The 15,236-nt window shown below is 40.1% G+C and overlaps 3 protein-coding genes across 3 annotated transcripts; 2 read left to right on the top strand and 1 right to left on the bottom strand.

Annotated features, from left to right (window-relative positions):
* Positions 1–2,612: 2,612 nt before the first annotated feature.
* On the bottom strand, positions 2,613–4,534 carry LOC135618156 (WAT1-related protein At2g39510-like). The gene is made up of 7 exons (XM_065119012.1): positions 4,271–4,534; positions 4,126–4,188; positions 3,930–4,046; positions 3,621–3,849; positions 3,399–3,557; positions 3,169–3,320; positions 2,613–3,089 (listed from the first exon to the last, which is right to left on the bottom strand). Exons 1-7 carry the CDS (start codon positions 4,462–4,464, stop codon positions 2,894–2,896), a joined length of 1,110 nt encoding a protein of 369 aa, XP_064975084.1. The 5' UTR covers positions 4,465–4,534; the 3' UTR covers positions 2,613–2,893.
* Positions 4,535–6,981: 2,447 nt separating this feature from the next.
* On the top strand, positions 6,982–10,802 carry LOC103994518 (uncharacterized). Its single transcript, XM_065120837.1, has 5 exons — positions 6,982–7,109; positions 9,310–9,424; positions 9,501–9,590; positions 9,920–10,018; positions 10,121–10,802. Exons 1-5 carry the CDS (start codon positions 7,042–7,044, stop codon positions 10,223–10,225), a joined length of 477 nt encoding a protein of 158 aa, XP_064976909.1. The 5' UTR covers positions 6,982–7,041; the 3' UTR covers positions 10,226–10,802.
* Positions 10,803–13,738: 2,936 nt separating this feature from the next.
* On the top strand, positions 13,739–14,910 carry LOC135618357 (LOB domain-containing protein 14-like). The gene is made up of 2 exons (XM_065119240.1): positions 13,739–14,047; positions 14,117–14,910. Exons 1-2 carry the CDS (start codon positions 13,769–13,771, stop codon positions 14,540–14,542), a joined length of 705 nt encoding a protein of 234 aa, XP_064975312.1. The 5' UTR covers positions 13,739–13,768; the 3' UTR covers positions 14,543–14,910.
* The last annotated feature ends 326 nt before the right edge of the window (positions 14,911–15,236 follow it).

Genomic DNA, 15,236 nt, shown 5'->3' with positions numbered 1-15,236 from the left:
CATTTTATTTTAAAAAAAAATTTCTTGTAGCCCAACCCTAATCGCATTTCCATTCACGCCTAGTTGCTCACCCCATTCACGCCTAGTATTCAGGTAAGGTAGAAGGGAATGTGAGGATCATAGTTATCTTTGCAGACCCTATTGGTCCCCTGTAAATCCGTCATGATCTTTTCCCTTTTCAAACTCTTCTCCCTTTTCTATCATCGATGATCATCAACACAAGGCTCATTAGGTAACCTCTCCTTCCTCGCACGAGGCCCAACAGGTGAGACTATCAAGACGAAGGGGGGCGGAGGCACAACCAAGCACAACGGAAAGTGAAGCAAAAATGATTATTTATAAAAAGATGATGTTTTAAAATTTTTAGAACTTTACGCGTTTTATGAGAAAATATAAAAAGACAGGGATTATTTTCAAAAATTTACCCATAAAACATCTAGGATATCTAAATTTTATTTTTCTGAATTATTTTCCCATTTTATTTGAACTATCCCACCACGTATTCCCTCTATAGAGCTAAAATTGACGTGCGCAACTCTTGTTTTGACTGTGTTAGGTCCAAAACCTTCGATTTCTAACACGTCTTCATGGTTGAAGTTTGAATTAATCTCAGCTAGACACTTATCAGTCACAGTAATGCCATCCATAAATAATCTCTGCCATTAAAATTTACCTTAGTATGCTTATAAGCTAATCCATTATCAGAAGAAAAAAAAAAAGATAAAAACTTAAAAAACTAGTGATAGGAAAGCACTTAAATACTGATTTTGTCATCACCAAAACTAGAAACAATGTCATTATATGTCACTATATATTACTTTCTTATCTAAAATTTACTTGTTGTTAAATTATATTTTAATTGTCCAAATTGGGAACTGATTCAAATCAAAGTTAACCAAAGTCCTCCTTTCGAATTAATCTCAAGTTAATATCATTGACACCAGACTAATCAGACTCTAGTTGTATTGATTCCTGCAAAACTATGTTAAGACCTTCCTGACAATATCTCTCTTATGTTTAAATTACGAAGTAATTCTAACGATTCAATTAGTCTTTTAACAAGAAAGATTATATTAATAATGTATCTGAAAAATCATTTTATAGTGGACTTAGGTGATATTGCTCAATAATATCTTTTTTATGCTTAAATTATGAAGTAATTTAGATGATTCAATTAGCCTTTTAGCATGAAAATTTATATTAATAATGTACCTAATAAGTCATTTTTATACTATAAGCTTCAAGTGCTATTACCTCCATAGTAGGTGTTGACCACTAAAGTTATGATGTACTTTCTTTGAACTTAACTTAGTAGTAGTATACTGAATTCATGACAATTTTTAGCCCACTTTGTCATACGTTGATAATTACACTATGGTAAAATATCAATCACATAACATTAAGAAATCAATCACTTAGCGTCAAAGTGTCAATCATCTATCACTCAGGCATCGAGGTATCGATCGCTTGGTGCTATAGTGTCAATTATGTCATTATAATTTTATCACTTGTGAATAAGAAATCTATAGTATTCTTTTAAAGGTGAATCAAGATCGTATGGCATACTATGCCTGACTTGTCTTACTCTCTTAGATGAACTAGTTGCTAAATGTCCTAAATGCACTTGCATTTTTCGTCCGAATAAGGTTTTGTTTAGACAATGCTAGCAAATGCATGAGTGTTTATATTCTTGTAGTACCTCAATTTACCTCATATCTAATGGGCGGGAAATTTTAAATGGACGTATAATTACTAGATAGTCTATTACCATTAACTTAAATAAATAAAAGAGGAACACATCAAGATCATTGTTCAGTTGGTAGATCGTGTTGAATGTACTTATAAATACTATATGAGTTTACAACTACTAGTTTAGATCTGAGTAGTTTAAGTTAGTAATTTAAGATCAACAAGTTAACTGAGTTAATTTTTCTCATCAGAACGGATGAAATATATCTTAAATATATCGGAAAGGTCTCGACAAAAGACAAGCAGTGGAGAAAAGCATCACCAGTAGGATCTGGAGAGTGCGCCTTCTGGTGTATCGCCAGCAGGCATCAGTGTCATGGCAAGCTCAGGAAAAGCTTTGTCGATCGATGGCAAGCTTTGTTGTTGCCTAACCTCGAGTGGCAGAGTTGGCCTACGAGCACTACTGGTGGCCATCACCGACTCTCAGGTGAGCTTAAAACAAGTTAGCCCGGTGGAGATGACTGTGCGAGAAAAAGGAGTGGCGTTTGTGTTTGTGTCGGTAATCTCTCAAAGTTTCGGGTACGGACTATTTAGTTGTTCGTGACCGGAGTTTGCACTGAATCGAAAAGGACAGCAATATTATATTACTACCGAGGAATTAGATCGAACACAATGTGAAGTGCTTGTCGGAGAGCCTCCTCTTTGATCCTGCTTTTAACCGGAATGATATCATATTTTTCTGCAGACTGTATGTTGATGGGAGTGTTCGAGCAATAGAACAACACTGGTATATTCAAAAGCTAGAGAGAGAGATAGAGAGACAGAATTTAAAGCAGAAGTTGACAGAACTAGCTCAACAATTCACAGAGAATCCATTCAATATTGTTTAGACCACGAGAGAGAGAGAGAGTTTAAAGCAGAAGTTGACAGAACTAGTTTAACAATTGACAGAGAATTCATTCAATATTGCTATTAGAGAGAGAGAGAGAGAGAGAGAGAGAGTTTAACGCAGAAGTTGACAGAACTAGCTTAACAATTGACACAGAATCCATTCAATATTGCTTATATATATATATATATATATATATATATATATAGAGAGAGAGAGAGAGAGAGAGAGAGAGAGAGAGAGAGAGAGGAGAGAGTTTAAGCACAAGTTGACAGAACTAGCTCAACAATTGACAGAGAATCCATTCGATATTGCTTAGACCACTTCAGATCCTTTTGTGTTGTCTGCTTTGCCACACATGTTCTTGAACGTGTCCTGGCTTCCTCCTATTTCTTTTCCAGGAGCCACAAAAGAGGCCACTTCAGGACTCATCGTTTCCTTCTCTTGGTCTCTTTCTTTGCCCCAGAGCACCGAGTACAGTCCGATGATGACAACTATTCCCCCTATGATGCTACAGCAGGGAAGAAGACAACAATTTGAGCTCAGAACAAATGGAACTTGAAGGAAGCATTTGGGCGTTTAGTTTGTACCTTCCCAGAAACAATCTTTCACCGAAAACAAAATACGCTAGAAGTGCAACCATTATCGTGGAGAGAGGATTGAACATGGTGACAAAAACCGGTCCTTTTGCCTCTGTGCACCATAGTTGTATGTAGATTATTAACCCAGAACATACGACTCCCTGAAACCGAGTCCACAAACGCAATAAGTACTCTGTACCGAAGGATGAACAGACGCAGTCGTGGAAACTTGGACTTACAGCGTACAAGATACTCCATAGTTTGACATCTAATCCGATCTTCCACGCTGCTGGTTTATGCTCTACAAATGCTGTAAAAATAGCTGATTGTGCCGCCCCGATGAAGCTCATCCACGTAGTAAGAGAAAGTTGTGCCGGATATCGTTTTAATGTGATCGCCTGTAGATAGAAGCAACGATTACAATGTTCTTTGGCTGAGAGGAGATCAGAGGAGATCAGTACCTGCATGATATACCACATGGACCATGTGATGCAGCTTGTGATTGTAAGAATGGATCCTTTTAGCCAACTCTCATGGATGGCATTTCCATGGATTTGAATCAGAGGTCCCCAGAAGTTCTTCATGGTTGGCCCTTTGTACAGCGTCATGGTTGTAACACCTGCCAACGACACGATGGTTCCGACAGTCTTCGCCACACCTCTTGGACTCCGGAGATAAAGATGCTCCATTCTAGACCAAAGAGACGGGCATCGGAGCAATGAGTTGAGCATTTGATCGTGAGACTGTTCGCAGCCAAAATGCATGAGTACCTGAGTAGAACGGCGATGACAAAGGTCATGGCAGCAATGGTGTTGACCATGGAAGCGACGAAGGTCGGGGAGGTGTACTTTAAGCTCGCGAAGTACATGTTTAGAGTTAGGCTGACCCTGTAGAATGAGAAGATAACCATGAGACGAGGTATTGGCAGCATTTGAACTACATGCATAAGATGTTGTTTCTTCTCACCCCAGAAAGGAAAGGGCACATATCTCCAGAAACAATTTCCATGTGAGCTTTGGCCGTAATTTTCTGCGACAAGGAACAGGAGAAAGCATGAGAAACTGTCTCAGGTAATGGTGATGGAAGTTGTATGTAATTAAATGCCATGTACCTCTCGAGGAAGTAAGCAAAAGGCCACATGACCAAGGCACCAACGATATGTCTGTAAGTGATGTAGACATGGGGATTCAATCCCTGGTTGAAAGAGGCTTCCGTGATGAAGTAGAGAATGGTGTAACCTATCTGTGCCATGGTCATCAGAAGGTGTGGCTTAAAACTCCTGCATGCCCCTCCGACTTGTGCCATGGCTGCTGAGCAGAGCACTTGTCTCTTCTCTGCTGCTGCCCTGGTTTTCTAAACAGGATGACAAGTGAAGGTTGCAGCGTACGCCTATAAATAAACGGGCGCATCTCCTGTGATTCTTCTTGCATGTCGGTCGCATCGAATTCTTCCATCACCCATCACTTGAATAGAAAAGAGAAAAGAGATCATCACAAGGCCAGCCCTTTAGTGGGATCACCACTCATTACGCACAATCTTTGCTACGTTTGTTTCTTATTTCTGTGGCTGAAGGACTGCTGCACTTCTATCAGTGTCTCAACGTGGCATTAGAATCCCTGGAGAAGCGTGCACCTTATCGGCCAGTTGTTCTGAGGAGTCCACTTCGCTGCACTTCTGCCAAAGGTGCATGGACCTGCGAACGCTTGGTGGTGACTAAGCCTATCAGAGTATATTTCTTCATTCATTTGTGCAGCCAAGAAGCATCACCAGTGGGATCAGGGGAACGCTGCAACTTCTGGTGTATCACCAGCACGCATCAGCATCATAGGCTGCAAGAAGCATTCCCCATAACCATTATATTCCATTCGAGTTGCGTCACTGCCGAAGCAGGGATTCTTCGCACCAGGAAAAGCTTGGCCGTAAGCATCCAAGGTTTACCAAGGGAATCGGCCTACATGTACTACTAAGAACCATGGCAATGGCCAGCTTGCTTCTCAGGTGACATTGACGGTAAGTGTATCATCTTTCGGTCCTTGGATAGGTCAGCTAAGTGGATGTTTGATGCAACGGAAATGATGCTGGTATATATCCATGCATTGGATCAATTGGATAGAACAGGATGCCAAATTGTCTGACAACAGTGGATGTGGGCATCGGTTGTTCTTCCTTTAGATTCACATAGTATAGATCATGTCTTAAATGACTTCAATCGTAGATAGAATGCTAAGAACAGAGACACCTTGCGACTTGTGTGGTGGCAGAACAGGAATGAATTCCTTTGTCCTCCGCGAGAACATTCCAACATTGCAGGATTTGTTCTGCCCACCGATTCTAATGGCACCACCGCAAGCGACAAACACCTTTGGACGTGGAATGCTGGTGCTGATATGCTTAAACCAGTCACTGCTTCCACAAAAGTTGATTATCATTTCTGTACTTTGGTCACGCTAGATTTTTGAGTGCCTTGCTTGTATTTTTGACTGCCTTGGTCAACCAACACATGGTGTGTTGGAGTAGTACTGCTGGGGGAGGGAGAGGAGGAAGAAGAGAAGGCGGTGAAGGAGGAGGAGATACCAGAGCATGCGACAGGCGGTAGGCGCTGGGCGTGCGAAGGCGGCGGCGGACGTGCGAGCAGAAACCAACGGACGAGGGGCATACAAGCGATGGAGAGGAACGGTTATGAAGAAACCTTCCGGTTTTGGTAGTGGGTTGTTTCTTTTCTTTCGAGTTCGAAGACGGTTATGTAACGAAGCCGATTGGCCATCTCGATTTTAAGTGATACGTATCTTGTAAGGTCGATATATGTGGAGCTGATAACGAGCTTACACTACAAATATTATGCATTTATTTATCTAAAAATAAAAGAACGAAAAAGATCGTTTATCATCGTCTCGATCGTCCACATCATTTGATAATTAACGAATCTTAAAGCACCCTGCAAGTAGAAATCAAAGTCCTGAAATGACGAATTGGCCAAGATCAGCCTGTCCTAATTACGGGTTTCACCCTTTATGAGAACATAAATTTAGCCAACTTCACAGAAATTGAATTCGAACCAAAAAAAACCAATTTGAATATATATATATATATATATATATATATATATATATATGAAAAAAAATTTAACTTTAAAATTTTTTGAGATAATACTCCAATTTTAAAAAATTATCACATAACATCTTTTTTTTTAAATAACTATTCTATTCTTTCATTGATTGCCACTCATATCATCGTCTTTGTTATCGTTAGATCAACTTATTGCTTGCGTGTTGCTTTTATCAAACCTCAATAACTTATGGCGATGATAAAAGGTGACGATTAATCCGTGCACGAGGGTTACATTAGAGAGAATGCCCAACCATTACATAGGGCTATAATAAATGGAGACAGTCAACTCTTATACAAAGATTATAAACAAAGGAAAATAATCAATCCTTAAGGGTGCAAACAAAAAGGGCAACCCCACATATAATGGAGAGGAGCAACCCCTTCTGTTATGAGGGAGTGACCAACTCTTGTGTAAGGACTATAAGCAACAATGAGATGATAGAGACGATAATAGATTCAATGAAAGAAGAGATAAAATAATTTTTTCATATAATTAGAATAATTATTTTAAAAAAAATTTAAGTAAAAAATTCTATGAAAATTTTTGAAAAGTATGAGCATTTTTCGAGAATTTATTATTATAATATATATATATATATATTCTATTCAAATTCATTTCTGATCCAATTAAAAAGCACTTGATTCGATATAAATAATTAGATAAATTATAATGAGTGGCAATATGGAAATTTAATCTCAGGTTAAGGGAAGTTTCCCATTCTGCCCTCGTCGGAGGTGTCTCGGCCTCTGATTTGACGCCTCCGTCGCTCGGAGATGGGATTCGTGTCCTTCGCTGGGAGAGTCTTCTTCGCCTCCGTCTTCCTCCTCGCGGCCTACCAGGAGTAATGCCGCTCTTCCCTCCTCTCTTCGCTCCGTTTTTCTTCTGGACTCTCACCTCTTCTCCTCAGTCTTTAGATATGTTGTTTTCGTCACTGGATCTCGTCTCAATCGTGCAATTCCTTGCCTTTCGACTCCAAACTTGGGGGTTCTGTTTTGATCTGTGGACTAGGGTTTAAGATCTCTTGCTTGTCGAAGGTTGGATGCCCTGAAATTGACTCTGACCGGTGCTGAAGGGCGGTTTCGATGTTTTTGTTGCCTTCTTGACTGCTGGATTGCCAGAGACAATTTCATTTTATGCTAAACTTGTGTTGATCTATTGGTTTTTCCAATAATTATGTGTTTAGTGGTATTCTTTGATTAAAGCGAAGTTAGATCTTGAATTTTCTGCTCATGTGAATGATCATTTGGTATTCTAAACTGCCTTTATCTGTTAACGTTATCGATGGCGAAATAGGAACGGAACAGCTGAATAGAACTTTTTGGGATAAACTTTGATGATCATAGTCGTTAGGAAATGTGCTGGGAAACTATCATTACCTTCAGTTCTGGCAGTTACGGCAGAAAAAGAGCGAATTAATTCGATTGATACTTTAGTAGTATTACCTATCAGCTAAACATGGAATTAGATCCTCCCAGCTATGACTTTTCCCTGCACTATTGACATCTTCTGTTGAAGGGTTGAAGCTCATTTAGTCATGATATGCTAAAAGCTTCATTAATGCTTATGGTCAAGACTTGGTCAATTTTTAGGAGTTGGATTGGATGCGTGATATTTGTCGAGCGTGTAGCATTGGTATCTAAGTCCCATCACTTCCTTATGTGTATGAAACAGCTTTACTTATGTCCATGTGAAAATTCTATAGCCAAAGCGGTCATCGTTGGAAGAAAGCTAAACTAAAAATTCCTTCCCCATTTGATGGTTATGAATGAGTTATAGGAAATATAACTTTCTTTGTTTGGAAATTTGCCCTCGATATTGTCCCGTAAAACAACGGAATTATCACTATTTGGTGTGACCCAGAATCTCTATAGTGCAGCTAGCATGCACTGAGTTAATAGGACTATGATATTGAAACAGAAAGTAGATATACACTGAGCACCATGGGATGCCCTCTGACTCATGGTAATAGGTTCACTTGACATTTTGTTTTCTGATGCTCTCTGCCGGTCAGTGGTTGACATGCTTTGGTCTGTTATTTGAGTGTTGACAATGTCTTTTACTGTTTCAGTTGTGCAAAAATTGGTGCATGGTATATTGCAAAATCATTTTTTCTAAATTGGCAAAACAAATCTTTTGAAGAGTCTCTTTTTGTATTATGGATTAACCGCTGGTTAAACCATCAACGTGTAACTTTGAATTCCATCGAGGGTATGGCTTGATTAGTCTGATGGGTAGAGTTTCTGGTGGAGCATTCTCTTTAGTCAACTCTAATGCTACATTGATGTGGTTGGAGTCAATAGTTATGCATTCACTTTCATAGATCACTATCATACACACAAATACAATGACTATATTGATTAAATTATGCAGGCATTATAGTTGTCATTTGAAAGAAAATTAACTTTAACCTAAAAGATTGATATGTCGAGAATATAGTAGCTTTTCAATTACAATGATGAAAATATAATAAACCACCGAAAGCCTATGCACCTGATGGAAAATGGTTGGTTTGATTATCATACGGTAAAAATTTGGCTATGTCTGACATACTATAGTAGAGAGCTAATCTCAGTGTAATTTATATTTATTTATGCATATCATTTCTTGAGCAAATATTAAAAATGGCTGAAATATTTATGCATACTACAGGAGCATCTTCCATTGTATTTGTCTGTTTGACATGTTGTACTGAGTTAAGCTTCTTGGCTTTCTTGATTGCTATATTTTCTAGAGGCAAATATGATGAGTTTCCATCATTTTGTGTGTTTTTAGCTCCTGTAATATATTAAGTTTGTAAGTAAATTACTGGACTAAGCATTGGTTTCTGCATACATCTCATGAAGTTTGCAACCAGACAAACATCAGTAGTCATTACTAAATTAAAATTTTAAGCCTGCCTCTTTTTACTGTTTAGATATTTGTTTTCATGTGATGCTTATAATAAAGACTTCAAAAGTTTTAGGGAATAGTTTTCACTCTCATGTTTAAAACTTGTGTCAATTAATTTAAATTCTTTTAGCTGATATATTTGGTTTTGTCAGGTTTAGTGAATTTGGAGTTGATGGTGGACCAGCAGCAAAGTCTCTCTGGCCAAAGTACAACCTATTCATGAAACATGTCTCTTCACATCTTGGCATTGTGGTGCCAAATGTTGAAGTAGGAACCCACTCTTCCCCCTACCTCCTTTTGTTTCCCTCTTCTATATTAGTTAATTTTCTTCATCACTTTACAGATGAAACATGTTATTGCAAGCACCATATTTCTGAAAGGTTTTGGTGGCCTCTTGTTCATCTTCAGCAGCTCTTTTGGAGCATATCTTCTGGTACATAATACATATGTATATAAATAATTTATCAAGTTCATAATCCTTAGTGTCTTCTTGAGCATGTTTATAGGAGTACAAGACTTGTTCGAAATTGCTAACAAATTTGTGAATATAAAAAGTCAACAGGCCTAATATTGGTATCTGGATCCTTCTAGTTAAAATTTTGAATATAGGTAGGTTGTCAGCTCTCTGGAGTAACTCCTTGTTATGCTCCAGCTATGGCATCTACCAGATGTTAATATATAATTAAGGAGTCCATCTCTTGCATAATATAATTGGACTAGTAAAGTACATCTAATTTGTAATGAAGAGTCATGCTTGTGCAGCTTCTGTACCTAGCTTTCATCACACCAGTTGTGTACGGCTTCTACAATTATGATATAGAGAAGCCAGAATTTGTGCAGCTTTTCAGCAAATTCGCTCAGGTTCACTCCTATCATCACGTGTTCTGGCTATGTCAGTCCAATATTCTGGAAAAAAAATGTTGAACCAGATAAAAATTAACCGTTAGCAAGTTCTTGTAACAGAATCTGGCACTTTTTGGCGCACTACGCTTCTTTCTTGGCATGAAGAATTCAATTCCAAGACGGCAGCCTAAAAAGGTTCCCAAGTCAAAAAAGAAATTAAACTGAGATGCTTGGTAGTGCATACTGTGCAAGTTGGTGGATCAGGTAATGTTAACGATTCACACTTAAGGATTCTGCAGCATGTTCACCATTCATTGTCAAGAAGCAGATTTTTTGGGGAAGCATACAACCCTCACGAGATGTGAATTGCGGATTAGGATTGTGTTTCTAGTGTATCACTTTTGTCATTTTTCTTGGTTTAGAAGTCTGGACTGGAGTTGTCTGTTAGTTGATATTTACAAATTCATACATTTATGTACTTTTCGTGTCACTTAGCTGGCTGGATGTTTTGCAAATTTGAATCGTTGTTATGCAGCAAGCATTGGTTGGCGGGTTATCTCAACAGCTTGTATGTCTTGGCCTTGGTAAAAAAATGTCCATGGATGTCCATAAATAGCTAATCTGTTATTTCAACTTTCAGGTGCGAATTTTATGCTCTTCTAATATGAGAAAGAAATTTATAAACCTCACCTTCCTGTAACATTTTATCATGATTCTAACTGTGTACCCACATTCAGCTGGCTGATGTATGTAATCTCATGCACAGAATGCAAATGCATTTGGTTTGAGTGCAGTTTCAATGCGCAATGTGAACCCAAGTGGATTCATCTTAGTTCTGTTCAAAATTGAATTCGGTATGAATTAAGATATTCTATGTGATGATTTTTTCCTTAATCAGTAAATTTCTTATCCGCACTGTTTGAATTTCTGATATGTTTTTTAGCATAATTTGGTTACTAAAGTTGTCCGACTGGATTTTTCTGATATGTTTTTCAGCATAATTTGGTTACTAAAGTTGTCCGACTGGATTTTTCTGATATGTTTTTCAGCATAATTTGGTTACTAAAGTTGTCCGACTGGATTATTCCACGATGGCTGGCCGACTTAGCTTGAACTCTCAGAAAGAAAGTGATGGTAATTTGGTTTAAGGTAGATGGTGGTTGATTTGTTGGACTAGTAAGCAATTAGTTTAGAGTGATTTATCCTGATTAATGTAGCTCTGAGCTAAACGCAGCTGTTTTTTATGTTCTTCCTTAATCAATTTCTCTCTTCTTTTTGTGGTTGCAATGTTGTTTCGTTGCGTGTGTGTGTGTCAGTGTTTGGGTCTGCAATCTACAGTATTATTACCTGTGGAACATGTTTTGTAAACCTTTTCCAATTTCCATGCGCGATTTCTTCCTCTCTCTCTCTACCTTCTTCAATTTCTCTCTTCGTTCTTGTTTTGTCAACGAAAGGTAATTCCTCTCATCTACTTCCAATCCCCACTCATGAGAGCTCCTGAATGTTCAACTCTTCCTCGATCCAAGTCAATGTTCAACTCTTCCTGAGCACAGAAAGCCTCCACCTTCCCTGACAGTTGTTGACAGCACCATGACCATCACAGGATCACACTGTGGGGCTCCCTAAACCCGTCATCTTAACAATGACAGGGTCCCAGACCTGGAAAATCTGCCTCCACATCAAACGACATCACTCTCATCCAATTCAAGCTTAAGCCTGCAATGCATTAAACGTATAAATCACACTAGAAAACAGCATAGTTTGTTTGATTTCGATCAATGGCATAAAGAAACCTACAATGTGGCTCGAAAGCGAAGGCGATACGGTCGTGTCCCGCCACCGTCAGGCAGCTCCTCTCGTGTGCGCTTCTTTGTCTCCCTGGTTTGGCTGGTGACGTTAAAGGGGAAGAAGAGGACAAACGAAAACAACTGTTAACAATATTAACCGCTGCATCCAAGGGCTAAGCCTCCATACCCTGCTATTTTAAGTCCAATCACACGTGTGTTGGACCCACATGCAACGCCGTGTCGGCTTGACCGGTCATGGTTCGATCCAGCCACAGCTCCTGCTAAGTTTGACCAGCTACTAAATTTTAGGCAGCCATTAATCCTCAAGATAAGGTTTCTTCGTAGGTGTGTTTCCCATTCGAATTATTGTGTGTGGGAGAGTTAAGCCTATCATATGTTGTAAGTGTTTCACTTGAGAGAAACAAGAACATGAAAACAAGGAAGTCCAACTTAGCCGGTGGCTGTGTAGATCATCATCTACACACCACAGTCACCGACGCTCTCCAGCTCTTAGTCAAGCCACGCAGGTCTTTTGCCATCTAGATTTGCACAGCTAGCATACAGCTCTCTCGTGGAATCATGTAAGCACCAAATCATCAGATTCAGACGTTCATTCCTTGCACTTGTCAGTTTGAGCTTTGATCATCACGTGAAAGAAATATTGACAAAGTGGTTTCTTCTTCTTGACTTGAAACTGTATCATCATCTTGCAGGAACAAAAATGAAGGTAAAAATTAGGTTAAGATAAGATGATCTACACGGAATACTTTTAACCCCAACCCAAATGCAGAAAGTTCAAGCTGCCACTGTTTTGGTAATGCCTGATGCGTTGAGTAGGAGCATCAATACAATGTTCTTCATGTCCTAATTACCAGGATAACACAAATAGAAGGCTACATCATAGATGGGCGGCATGCTTAGGTCCACACGAAACTAGTTTTCATGCCTTGTGTGATTTCGTCAAAGTCCGGTTCTTTCACGCCTTCTCTGAGGAAACAGCTGTGGCTTAGTCATAGTATACGACCTGTAAATATCACTTCACAGTAACACTTATGTATGTATCTCGTAAGCTTCATAATAAGTTTCTGAACTTTTGTGAGAAGTTTATTCTATGCTTCGTTCTGAACATACATACATCATTTTCCTTGTCTGCAAGCGTTGGCAAAGTATTTTTCTTCATGTCTATCAAGTAGATCTTTTTGGACATCCCCATATTTCTAAGTGCCAAACTACTGGCATAAAGAAGAAGAAGAAGAAGAAAAGCCATTGGTTGTAATTAATATATTACGATCATGTGTTGATATCTGATTTTGCCTATTCACCAACCATAGACCAGTCATGTTCCCTTGGCCTTTTGCTACACCCAATGATGGAGAAAATAACCAAGTCTTATGTGCATTGATATATACATATCAAATCTAATACATGTGCAGGTGCATCAACTTTCCATATGTTAATATGATAAGCGTCCCTAATAGAAGTAATTAAGAACACCGATAAATTTAGGCCTCGGGATGCAGATAGTCTATGATGCCTTTTAGCGGCACGCTAAAGAGACCGGAAGTGATCTCAGCAATCAAACAATCTATCTTCGTCCTCCTCATTGCTTGCTTTACCTTTGGAAGCTGCACCGCTTTCGCATCTCCGGTTTAACGTTTGTCTCTTCTTGGCCTTGCTTGACCCAATTCTCTCCTCTCATTGTTGATCAACAATGACTTGGGAATCCATCAGCTTCGTGTTAGCGTTAGCCGGTGGGTCCTTTGGGATTTCTTGAATGGAATGTGAAATGTGTATATAGAACATGCACGACGCAGATTAAAGTAATGAGAGGTTGTCGGTCATCGGCAAGACAAGGACGCATTAAGTATCGAGGAAATGCTATCGACCCACGTCGGAACCCGGCGTTTATAAGCGAGCCAGGTGGTGCGTCTCGAATAGCTCACCGGTGAACTGCACCACCTAACGTTTCCGAGGGTGGAAGATGGCAGGACTTGGCTCTCCCTGCGGAGCTTGCAAGTTCTTGAGGAGGAAGTGCGTCAGCGGCTGCGTCTTCGCACCGTACTTCCACCACCAGCACGGCGCAGCCCACTTCGCGGCCATCCACAAAGTCTTCGGTGCCAGCAACGTCGCCAAGCTGCTCATGCACCTGCCCATGGCGGATCGCCCAGAGGCCGCCGTCACCATATCCTACGAAGCACAAGCGAGACTCCAAAACCCTATCTACGGCTGCGTCGCCCATATCTTCGCCCTCCAGCAGCAAGTGAGCAACCTCGTTCGTGTGTCACTTCATCCTCGGTGACATTAATGCTTGATCTGCCTTGCTCTGTAGGTGGTGAATCTGCAAGCACAAGTAGCCTCGCTCGAGGCACAAGCCGCGCGAAGACGTGGGAACGGCATTCCCGCCGGTTCCATCGGTCTACTAGAAGACATGCTCTGCAACACAGGGCCACCCCATCGACAAGATCTGCAGGGCTTCATTGATCAGGCTGGGGATAGGAAGACGCCACCTCAGTTTGCTTCGACTCTCTCGATGGATGTGAATTGCTACCCCAACTCTGTTTGGTCCTTGGAGGAGAGCACGCCTCCGACCAACTTCGACATGGCCGATGAGGATTTCTCCTTCGAGGCTTTCTCTCTGACGTCCTGTTTTGACATGGAGGACGAGTTTTGGAGGTCAGCATGCCATGGCAATGGAGACCTGCAACCAGCAGCCTCTGCTGGTGCTGGGCGTTCATGGGGTCGTGGGATTCATTGACGTCTCCGTTCCATTCTTTACTGTCGATGCCATCGTTCTTTACTGCCGATGCTCGACATGCATGAGATTTGATTCCAATACAATTATATACACTTAATTAGCAACAAGGTACCCAATTGTTCTTAATAGGAGAATCTAAGGATAGATTCAGGGCTTCTTTCTCGTACCTGTCTGTAGAACAGTGATTAATATGGAATCTTGTTCTTTGTGAGATTAGGATGATCAGGTGGAGTGCTACCTCTGCAGTTGGATGATATATGTGAAACACTGAATGCTCAGTGTTATGCTAAACGCCTTTGAAGTGAGCCGAACTCGAGTTCTATTTGGGGCAGCAAATCTACTGTAGCAACACAAAAACAAAAACCTTCAGATAGCTGAACTTGAGAATTTGCAGACACTTAATGGACAAAAATAACATGGATTATCTATCCAGAACTATAATCTGATTTTTGCAACACCAATTTGACAATATTAAGCTCATATAATAGTGTTGTATCCTTTTGAGTCCATAGCAGCAGTTGATATCCTTCAAACTCACCACCTGTGATGAAACACCAAAGAAAGTGGGGAATGCTCGGATCCTACTCTTGTGTCAGAGCCCCCTTCTCATCATTCCCCTCCTTCCATCTCAAATCCATCTCCTAAGTCCACTCTTCACCTGACTCTCTAAATCCACCACCGCCTTGCGGCACAC

This window comes from Musa acuminata, chromosome BXJ2-8, assembly GCF_036884655.1.
Source record: "Musa acuminata AAA Group cultivar baxijiao chromosome BXJ2-8, Cavendish_Baxijiao_AAA, whole genome shotgun sequence".
In the NCBI taxonomy this organism is placed as follows: Eukaryota; Viridiplantae; Streptophyta; class Magnoliopsida; order Zingiberales; family Musaceae; genus Musa; species Musa acuminata.
Note: the sequence above shows the minus strand (reverse complement) of the source record. Positions and strands in the feature narration are given on the sequence as shown.